Source organism: Cupressus sempervirens, chromosome 9, assembly GCF_028749045.1.
Source record: "Cupressus sempervirens isolate cs-2001-9-10 chromosome 9, ASM2874904v1, whole genome shotgun sequence".
Classification (NCBI taxonomy): Eukaryota; Viridiplantae; Streptophyta; class Pinopsida; order Cupressales; family Cupressaceae; genus Cupressus; species Cupressus sempervirens.
The window spans coordinates 508441133-508453308 of NC_143126.1; the positions used below are offsets into that span (position 1 = coordinate 508441133).

At 33.9% G+C, this 12176-nt stretch overlaps 1 protein-coding gene across 2 annotated transcripts in view; it reads right to left on the bottom strand.

The window, feature by feature from the left end:
- Positions 1 to 10867: 10867 nt before the first annotated feature.
- TPX2 (targeting protein for XKLP2) overlaps positions 10868 to 12176 on the bottom strand; it is a 35128-nt gene continuing 33819 nt past the window's right edge. For both annotated transcript variants that reach the window (XM_089800808.1, XM_089800809.1), the window contains exon 21: positions 10868 to 11216. In XM_089800808.1, the coding sequence (XP_089656934.1) occupies positions 11213 to 11216 (4 nt within the window). In that variant the 3' untranslated portion in view covers positions 10868 to 11212. The remainder of the gene's footprint in view (positions 11217 to 12176) is intronic.

Here is a 12176-nt window from a genome sequence, read left to right on the forward strand (position 1 = left end):
AAGAGGATGAATGCTTGAAGGGTGAACAAGTTGTTAGAGATGAAAAGGATAAGAGTGGAGTGGAGGACTAAATGTAAGATCTATAATCTACAAGTAAGTTGTTATTGTTATCAGATCAAGTCCTACTATTACTCTCTAGCAATTGTACCAATCTGGATAAATCCTTTGGATTAAGGTTGACCTAATAGTCATTAGTAAATCCTTTAACAAGGTGACATTCTAATAGAATTTTCTAAAGTCCTCTAATAGGGTGATTGAAATCCTTTAACCAAGTCACGTTTAATAGTGTGCATTGTAACCTTTAACGGAGTTCTCTCCTCACAAAGCTCTCTTTAGAAAAGTAAAAATTGGTAGCATGTTACTGGTGGTCTTTCCAAAATTGGTTTTCCACATAAAATCCTTGTGTCAAAATGTGTGATTGATTTTGTGGTTTTGCATGTTTACATTTCTACAAAGTTATTTTGACATAGGACAGCAATATGCATATGTTTAAGATATTGAATGGTCAATGCATACATAAGGATAAGTTGAAGTACTGAAAAGTTTTATTTGTACATTTGGACACACCCCCCCCCCCCCCCCCCGCCTCTCTTATTTATTCTAAATAATTCTATAATCTCACTATACAATATTGCATACAGATTTATCACTAAAGTCATAGAAAAAAGACTAAATTCTTTACTTTCATCCCTCATCTCCAAAGAAGATATTGGTTTTATCCCAAGGAGATCAATTATTGAAGGCATAATAATTGCACATGAAGCTATCAATTATGTGAGGAAATATAAAGCCGAGAGAATTATAGTAAAATTGGGCATATAGAAGGCATATGACAATGTCAATCATAATTTTCTCTACAAGGTGCTTAGATATTTTAGTTTTGGTAAGAAATAGATATTGTGGATAAAGAGTTCTATTAATTATTTTGGATCCAATATAGGAACAATACAAGGTGATCCACTTTAATATCCCTCCCTATTTATTATTATCAAATAATTCCTAAGAAGGTTGATTACCAAAAGGATACAAGATGGATAGTGCAAGGTATCCACATTTCTCAAGGAATGGAGGTTTCTTCACACCAACAATTTGTGGATGATACTTTACTCATGGAAGAGAAAACTTTGATGGAAGCAAAAAGTATGGAAAATACTTTAGATAAATATTATGAATTATCTGGACAAGCAATAAATTGGCAAAAACAAGAATTTTTGTTTAATACAAGTCAGAATATGCAAGATGAAATATGTAGAATTTTCCAAGTCAAAAGGGAGAGGAATCTGAACAATTTCTTAGGATTCTCACTATTTGGAGGAGCAAGTAAATCCAATTTGTGGACTAAGATAGTTGATGGTTTTGTTGGGAGAATAGAGGGGTGGGAAAGTAGGTGGTTTTCATTAGTAGGATACATTCTAATTTTAAATCAGAATTAGCTACTTTTATACTGAATTATGCCCATGATAATTCCTACATGTTTAGTGGTGTAATTGAGGCTAAAGAATTCAAAAATATAAACTATGTGAGATGAATTCACTAACTAACCACTTCCATACTAACATTCAAAATAAAAAGAGAAATAAGGGCTTCCAAACATAAGTCTCAAAGAAAAACTCAAAAGGATAAACGAATGTCAATGCTAAACCCAAATTACATCAAGGAAGTACACAAGCAAGTCCTCTCTCATGCAATATTAAGTTTGATAAAATATGTGTCAATGTAAATGTAAAATTGAACTAAGTGCTTTAATGAGAAGAGTAAGATAGATCTAGGTGCTAAATATGCAATTAGCCCAATTAAGATATGTAAATAGGTCTAGACTAAAATGTAAAATGAATGATAAAGTGCTCACCTTAAAATCCACAAAGGATTATTCCTTTTCACTCCTAGAATTATGGATCTAAACCTATAACAAAACTTCCAACTACAAACTCGCGATCATAACAAAAAATTTAGAAAATTTTGTTGTTCTCAAGCCTCCAGGAAGATTATCAACCTAGTGGTAAAGTGTCTAGACACTTTAAAGGAAGACGGATATGTTCCCGAAACATATTATAAGATTCAACCCAATTTATTTTCAAAACTTTCAATGAGTAGTTTCCAAATCTCTTGTTGCAATTAAACTATCTTGCTTCTACACATAGTAAAAATTGGTTTTTATTTTGATTGGATGAGGGCTTTCCTTGGTCAACCCCTAGATTTAGGAATGAAACTTGAAATTAAAATGTAAAATATGTAAGGAAATTAAAAAATGTATCAAGTATTAGTCTTTCTTATAGAAACCCTTGTCAATAACGATTAGTAATACTTGTGTGTTGTAGATGTTGAATTTGCAATGAAGGTTGTAGGAAATCTCCACAAATGTGATGGATATATCAAAATCACATCATGGATATATGGTTGTAAATTTCATTAAATGAAGAATATAATGAATGTATCAACATAGATATCCTCCCCTGATGTCCAAAAAAATACTAGATCTTGAAGAGGAAATGCTCACAAAGGATCCTTGAATCTTGAATGTTTTGAATGCTTGAAATGTCTAAGTAAATACACTATCTTGAATATTCTTGTGCAATTAATTATTCCTTGTGATATCTTTATGTGAAAATCAAGTGATTGGGATTTCTTTTATACTATTTTTTGGATCCAAAAATGAAGCAAACCAACAGGGTCACCCAATTTTCTAACTTGCAACCCCAAGACAAAAATGGCTCAAGGATTGAAAATTCTTACGTAATAGGTCAACCCAGTTAACCTAGTCCAAAACTATTTGACCTAAGGTCAACCTATTCTAAAACAAGTTGACTTGGGTAAACCCCTTATAGGGATGACCCACAAGGAGCTCACCTTAAGGTCTCAAATATTGCATAGATGAAAATGGAAGATGAGGGACAATATTGGAGAAAGTGTTTATTAAGAATGAATCCATCCATGATCCATAAGGTCCCTAAAGGATGGGAGATAAAAGGTCATAAATTATCAGTGCTTTTATTTTAAGATGGTACATTTAGTCCCCACTTTAGCTGAAGCATGAGTTTCCTCAAACTCATGATAGAGTGAATCAAAAGAAAAAGATGATCTCATAATGACTAAGGAGATGAAGAAACCATCAAGTCCTCAATAGACTTGAGTCTTCATCATATCCAAAATCACAACAAGAGAGATGTCACTAACTATAAAAAATTTAGCTAACTTGCCCAATGAAGTTTGTGCTCCTCATTGTGAACTACACAAAAAAGTAAGGTGTGTTGAAACAAAAGATGGCACTAAATGGTCTAACAAATGTGGGTGGCATTCTAGTCAATTCATCAAAAATATCCATTATCAAGGGAACTCCATATCCCAAAAGAATAATCCAAAATGACCCAGGCCTAAGGATGTTTGTGTCCTTAACGGATCAAAAACAAAATCAGGCTTCCTAGACTATCAATAGTCCAAAGAAGGATAAAAAAAAAATCAAGCCTCCTAGACTATTCATAATCCAAAGAGGGATCAAAAGAAAGGATCAAGACTCCCACACTACTAGTATTCCAAAGAGAGACTGAAAAGAAAAACAAGGATCAAGCTCTCATGAACTATCAATAGTTTAATAGAGAAAACCAAATTGGCAAAGTGTGTGTGCAAAAGTGAGCGGTGTGTATGCCCCTACATTAAAATGATTACAAAAAATCATAATAGGATAAATTTATTTGGCAAAAGTGTACATTCATCCACTAGAAATATTTCCCCTATGAAATGCCTCTAAGAGAGAACATTTCAAGGGAGATAAACACATGAAAAAAGGAGAGCACGAAGAGATCTACTAACATTGGAGTCAATATGATCATATGATAATATGTAATATTATATCAAGAATGAGATTTCATTATTCCCAAAAGGAAGTAAAACTAGAACACATTGGAGAAAAAGTATGTAAGAGATACGAAGAAGAGTCCTTTTGGGCTGGCAACATGGAGACCAAATATAATCAGTGTTATCATGTTGCACACATTTGAGAAGACTATACAAGGGCATATGCACAAACAATAGCTCATATACAACATAACATAGAACAACATATAGAAGAAGAGAGGTACGAATAGAATAATTTTATGACATGTTTGATACTTTATCATCTTGTGCCAATGGAGCAACAAGAATAATCTAAAGTAATGTAGACAAAACATATAACAAAGAGCACAACACATGAGAAAATATAACATGAACACACAAAGACTATCATTATAGAGAAGTCCACTTCAAGTGTGTCATATGCCCCAAGCATAGGATAAGATATTAGAGCATACAAGTTTTAAAATTCACCAATTAATTCACTAGCTTTTGATTTAATGTTTTACTTACAGTGCATTAAATCAATGTAACAAATTTGAGAACCAATACTATTTTGAAATTGTTGAATGAACTGTTAGCAAGAGTTTGGGAGGTATCAATGGAATAAAGCGGTAAAGAGAAATAAAAATGCAAGGCTTTCTTCCTAAGAATACATGTGAACAAATTTTCCTTGAGCCTATAGTCATGAGAAAAATTACTACATATAGTTTGAAAATTTCCTAACATGAATCAAAGAATCACCCTTACCATTGAAAGTTTCAAGGTGAGGTATCTCAACATGTTGCAGGATAACTGCATTAAGGATGTCTAAGTAAAGGGGATTGGGAATGTTACGTATAGGGATATTGTACTTAGATTGAGGTATTGAGCCACTTGTTGCAAATGGGTGACAACTTGAACCAAGCTACTAATGGTACGATTGGAAGATGCAATAGTATTCATTGACATATTGGAAGTGTTAGCAAAGTTGTAGGAAGTGGAAGGAAAATGCAGATATGTTAGTGGAGGATTGGATAGAATGAGAAGATGATTGGAATATGTGAAGGAGTGACATTATATAAAGGTAACAAAGAAGGTATGGAGGTGGAAGGAACACTTGAGGGAAGTGAAGGATTAGGAAAACCAAAACATAGAGGATTTGAGACTTGTGTAGAAGTTGTCATGAGAGGTGGTGCATAAGTTGGAATGCTAGGAATAGTGGTAGGGATAGGAATGGAAAGTTAACATCTATGGAAAGAGGAGCCTATCATAACTCTTGAGCACATTTTGGAAAAGACTTAGCATGAGGGTTAATAACGTGAGACATACCATGCAAGATGGAGGTAGCATTATCATCATGAGTAACAAATATTTAATACCCTCAATAACAATAACACTATCAAGATTTTGGTTCTCTTGCAAGCCAATTTTTCAACTTATCGAACTCATGAGACAGCTTATCAAATTGGGAAAGAGGAACTCTTAAGGCTTCATCTCCATCATAAGAAGAGTGAGAATGGTTATTCTCCATGATAGGATTGATATTTTGAGGAAAAATGTTGGTATCATCATGGGTCCTAGGAAGAAAAGAGGAATCATGATCAAAAGAACTCATCAGTCTACAACTCCTCACAACAAAATATAGGTTGGACTTTACTGTAATTAAGCTCATGAAAGGAAAATTCACAAAAAGGGACTCTAATTAGATCTAACCACACAAATATCAATTTAATAAGAGTATAAAAAGAGAGATCATACCACACAATATAGCTAAGTGATGTAATATACCAAAAGTCGATCAAGGGATCTAACTCCAAAGTCAAAAAGAAGAGACATGTTGGTTTCACAAAAAATAAGATGAGCAACCAACACAATCTAACTCCCAAAAAGAAAGGGGCATAACTCAGGTTCACCAAATTGTTTAGTGAAATCAAAGCAAAATAAGAGATATCTCAAGAGAGCAAGATCTAACTCCAAGAAAGAGTTATAGGACATCAAGTTCACCAAAATATTTAGTGGTGGAATGGATTATAATGAATTTAACAATATAAACTATGTGAGGTGAATTCATTAACTCACCACCTCCACACTAACATTCAAAATACAAGAAAAATAGAGGTTTCCATATAACTCAAGTTAGATTAGCGAAACTCAATGGGATAAGCAGATGTCAATGCTAAACCCAAATTACATCAAAGAAGCATGCAAGAAAGTCCTCTTTCATGCAATATTAAGTTTGATAAAAGATGTGTAAATATAAATGTGGAAGTAAACTAATTGATATGATGAGAAGAGTAAGATAGATCTAGGTGCTAAATATATGTAATCAACCCAATTAAGATATGGAAATAGGTCTACATTAAAAGTGAAATGAATGATAAAATACTTAGCTCAAAATGTGCAAGGGAATATGCCTTTTTGCTCTAAAAATTATCGATGTGAACCTGTGATAGAACTTTCAACTGTGAATGCGCAATCACTATAGAAAATCAAGAAAAATATTATTTCTCTTGCTTCCATGAAGATGTTGACTTTGTGATAAGTGTTTGGACACTTTACAAGAAGATGGACATGTCTGCGAGACACATTAGCAAATTAGACCAAACTTTTTTAGAAATGTCTAGGTGAGTAGTTTCTAGATCTATGGCCGATTTTCAACTATCCTAATCTTGCACACACTAAAACTTGGTTTTTGTTTTGGTTGGATAGGGCTTGCCTTGGTTAGGCCCTACATTGAGGAATCAACCTTGAAATTGAAATGTAAAATTGTAAGGAAAGCAAGACAAATGTAAGTATTCTCCTTTCTTTTAGAAACCCTTGTCAATAAGGATTTGCAATACTTGTGTGATATAGATGTTGAATTTGTAATGAAGGATGTAGGAAATCTCAACAAATGCAAAGGATCTACCAAAACCACATCATAGAGTCATGGATGTAAACGTGTATCAATAAAGAAGATGATGAATGTTTTAATGTAGATCTACTCCCTTGATGGCCAAAAAATGCTAAATATTGAAGAAGATATGCTTACAAAGGATTCTTGAATCTTGAATGTTTTGAATGTTTGATGCATGCTTCGCCTTTGGAAATCTACTAGCTTGAATTCCTTGTGTGAATAATAAAGTCTTGATGTGAAAATGAGGTTCCTAGGCTTCCCTTATACTAGTTTTTTGGTGCAAAAACTAAGCAAGCCAACAAAGTCACCATATTTTCTAATTTGTAACCTCGAGCCAAAAGTGACCCCAAAATTTAAAATCCTTAGGGAATGGGTTGACTGCTTCTAGGGTTGGATCACAAGGAGCTAGAGCTAAGGTCTCAGATGTTGCATTTATGAAAATGGAAGATGCAAGGTAGAATGAGAGATAGAGTTGATTGAGCACAAATCCATCAATTGTCCATAAGGTCATTGAAGGGTGGGAGCTAAAAGGTCTTAAATGATGGATGCTTCTATTTTAAGATGGTACACTACAAGATCATTAAATGCTTTGAGTAAAAAATTGAGGAAACGTTTTGGGAATGGAAGGTAGGGCCAAGACTAAATTCCTTTGGTAGTGTGGGATCAAATTTGCAAGCCAAAGGTGTGGGGAGCTAGACCGAAAATAATGAAATTTGTTGAATGAGGCTATGAGAGCAAAGCTTACATGGATGATGTACGAAAATCTCACTTAGAAATGGGTCAAAATGCTAAATTAAAAACATCTAGATTGTCCGAGGAGGGAAAGAAGCATAACGGTCTCAAATCCACCTAAAGGATCTACCATGTGGAATTTTATGATGAGTTGTAGATACATCATCGCCAACTATCTAACATAAAGTTCGAATAATGGAGAAGATGACAACTTTTGGATAGATTATTTTGAGGTTCATCATGCTCATGTAGAGGGTGTACATAATGAAACATTAAAAGAAAAATTTGTAAGGGGATGGGAGAGTAAAGTGAAGGATTCTATCATCAAAGAAACATGAGGACTAAACAAAATGGAGGTGGAGAAATGGGAGTGAGTTATTCTTGACTAAGGAAGAATGAGGCAACAAAAAGGGATAAAAGGAGGAATTAGTTTAGTGTGGATCTAAAAAGGGAGAATAAACACAATCAAGATTGGTTACCAACCGGTAGAAGTTGTGAAAAATATTGAACGAGGTTCAGACAATTGTTTTGGCACAAATTTTGTCTACCCAAAGCAAGTACCTTTGCTTGGTTAGCCAATAAAGGAAGTATTCTCAAGGAAGAAAAGCTGATGAGGTATGTATATCATGGCCCCTTTCAATGTGTTATATATGAAGAGAAAGAATAAACTATTAACCATCTCTTACTTCAATGTAAAGTAGCAACTTCATGTTATGAATTTGTCCTACAAAAACTCAACATGCAATCTGCACTTCTAGCCATGATCAAGGATGTGTATTAATCATGGAGCCATTTAAAATGCAAATCGGCCTTTTGAAACATTTAGAAATTTTACCCAGCAACAATAGAGTAGTAAATTTGGAAAGAAAGAAATAGAAGGATTTTCCAAGGTAAAAAAATTTTTAAACTCTGTAATCATTAAAACAAAATTGACCAATTTTGTTAACTTTCAAATATTCAAGGTACACCAAGAAGGTAACACAGTAGCTGATTTGTTGTCCAAGTTGGCAGTAGACATGAACCACCAAAAAAATTGGGTGATGAGATGATAAGTTGGGTGGATGGTTAATGCAAAGAAATGATGACAAGAGACTGACGACCGTATAGGATATGTTACAAACCAATGTAAATTTCATTTGAAATGGTCTTGTGCAATTGATATTATGTGATGAAATAGCCTGCATTCAATGTGAAGGATTCTTGACAAGGAAAAAAACACATCTCAAATGACAAGAATGAATAATGAACACCCTACCTCGAGGGAACTAAATGGAGGTTCCAAGACGGCCTTTTCTCATTGTGAACTTTCAGATGAGAGTGAAGAGACAAAGAGGAATTGTGGGCATTGGGGGCAAATTTTAGCTTGCATATAGACAAGGAACAAATGATATTTTCAGGAGAGGTCACAATGGAGAGGATCAAGCATGTAGCCACAAACTAAATGCAATCACCAACATATCCTCCCTCTTTTACATCTTGGGCTTGAAATCCAAAATAATTGATGAGGTTTGAAGGGTTGTGACAAGATGCATAAAGTCTAGATGGAAAGTTGCACTTAAGTCTTGCCTCAAAATTGTAAAACCTAGAATAGGGTTTTGAACAGTGAGGGTGACTTTAGGTATATGTGCCCAAGTTTCTAGAACATCTTGATCCCTTTGTGCTACATAAACCTAGAACCAACTAACAAGCCAAGTGGGTTGATACTCAAAATGTAGCTTTCCTGTGACTAGATGATGGACCAAGACAGAGTAGGGAGAAATTTGATTGGTCATGTCTTAAATTCCAAGTGGGTGACTATTGGAGGGAGGAGGCAAACAATTAAGGGGAACACCAACAAAGGGGAAATGCTAGGCAACAAAGGAGGCGCAATGGACAAGAAAACCGAACGGAGGAACAACAGAACCAAAGGATAAACAATGCTAAGGAGGTGGTTGGGGAAGGTGTCCATATGCATGGGGCAAAGGAGAGGATGCACAATTTGTTGACGATGAATACAAGGGTGGCAAGGCAAGACCAAGCCTATCCAACCCTCAATATGATCGTTTGCAACCTCTCTGCCTTTTTTTTTTGCTTGCTACTGTGTCAAACATATTAGAATTAATTTGAAATTATTACTTTTTTTATAGCATTGTGTGTGGTCACAAACCATTGTCATGTTTTGTGCATTGTTCTATGTGTACAACATATACCAAGGGTTGAATATGTGAGTTTAGAATTGGACAAATTTGTAAGGGGTGCACAAGGTGGAAATAAGCATGGTTTCAAACCATTATATATTTTGTGTATTGTTTTGCATGTATTACATATATCGAGGGAATATGTGATTTTGGGATGAAATAGATCTGTTTAGATACACATTTTAAATACTATAAGGGAAGCACATAATAGGTATATGATATGTACTTAGCAAGTTACTATTAAAATATTATGGATTAAAAAACAAACCAAAAAGAAATTTCAACTATCGTCAATATCAATATTGTAGGTTCACTAAAAGTAGTGAAGACTAGTAACCATATGACCCCGGAGTAATCGATAATCTTGAACAAATAACTTATAAAATTTGGGCACATATAATTTAATCCTATCAGTTGAAAAAATTAATAAAATTAAATTCTTTGACCGTTAAATAAGAAATGCATAAAATTTTACGAAGATGTGATGATTTAGAATAGATTGCCTTTAATCTTGAACAAATGTTGAATTTCAAATTTCAACTATTGACGAAGAGACAAATATTAGCCAAATCACTGCAGGGATCCCTTTGAATCACGGAGAAAACAATGAATTTTTGTAGTTTGTTTTGTAATGAACTCTAGTTGGTCCCATCCTGGACCTATTGCTCAGATGCTCCCATACCTCCACAACCTTGGTTACACTTTATAAATAGATAATAAAAATGAAAAGGGAAACCTTCAACATTTTGACCATTGCAATCTGTAAGATTTATACTACAGAGCTTTGTCATGTGCCAACCTATTAATAATGGAAATAGAGCTGTGCGATTCGAGAATTTGGTTCTCTTTGTTGTTTAGTCTAAAATTAATTACCAAGCAGAATGTGGGTGTAACCATTCCTCACACAGATCTATCGACGCTGCTCAGTTACTATTAGACATAATTTTGCATCGCCAAGCTTAATAATCAGCATGATTACAAAGATCTTTCTCATCATCATACATATAGTTGTCTTTCATCATCAAACTATTTAATTTTAGCGTATTTCATAATTATTAATTTACAAATTTGATTTTTCCTAAATAACTTTTTTGGTTTCAGCATTAATTACACTCATTGTATCAATAAATATAAATTATGACCATTTTTTATATAATTGTCCTTCTGAGGATGGCATTGTGTGCCACCACCTCTTTTTTATCTCCTTGGGTCTGCAAAGAACTGTTTTTCTACAAGAAAATAACAAATACAATTGAATCCAGAAACACAATAAAAAGAATGATTACAATGGCTTACATTGTGTGATTACAAGCTTTATCATGCAGCGGATGATAGTGAATGCTCCCACTTTGTATATTTGGAATGGCTCATATGCACTCTTGTGGATTACAATAGCTCCATCCCAAATATGTCATTACAATGATGTTTATCTTACAATTACATGGTTTTCAATCTACATAAGCAATCAATTGATGCACTCTACAAATTCAATATGATTACAGCTGATGGTGCTCATATTGAGGTGTTTAATGTCTTCTCAGACAAAACTTTGCAAAGAATAGTGTGGGGCTTTTGTGCCTGCACTTAAATAGTGTCGTTACCTGATACAAAGACAGCTTGAAATTACAACATTATACAGATAGATAAAGAACACAAAATGAATTTGAGAAAAATATTACATTGAAATATATTAAGAATATAACATTTTTGCAGACCATCATTAAGTTTAGGTTAAAAAAGCTTGAGATACTGCGTAGAAGTTTTTTCATCAGCATTTCCTGTCTCCCTTCATGGAATCCTATGGATAATAGTTCTCAAAATATAACCCATACCATAGAACCAAATATCTTTTCAATTTTCAATTTTTCAGGAAATTTCAGGAAATACAACCAGGAAAAATTTGGGAAAACAGGAACCAACAATTGCAAAAAATCAGGAATTACAAACAAGGAAAATCTGGGAAAACAGAAACAATTGTAAAAAATTCAAGAAAGAAAATAATAAAGAGAAATAACAGAAATGTTTTACATGTGAAGCCATCCTAATTGCATACTTTAAGAGAAAAAAAGAAGGAAACGACAGTGCACATGTAAATTGACCTATGGATTTTCCTGATTAATTTTGAGACTGCTGACTAAAGTGCACACGCTCCCTAGTGCATTACCACACTGTTCAACATCAAAGTTTGAACTCCCAAATTTCTCTTTGAAAATAATAAAGAGAAATAACAGAAATGTTTTGCATGTGAAGCCATCCTAATTGCATACTTCAAGTGAAAGAGAGAAGGAAACGAGAGTGCACATGTAAATTGAAATATGGATTTTCCTGATTAATTTTGAGACCGCTGATTAAAGTGCACACTCCACAGTGCATTGCCACACTGTTCAACGTTAAAGTTTGAACTCCCAAATTCGTTATAAAACTACAAAACCCAAGATATGAACACAAAGCAAGCAAAGGCAATAAGGCTGGCTGCTATGAAGAATTAACAGTGGGGCTGCAGTTTCAAATTATTTTGCAATTTTTATATGGAAAATGTAAAAAGATTAGATTGTCTTATA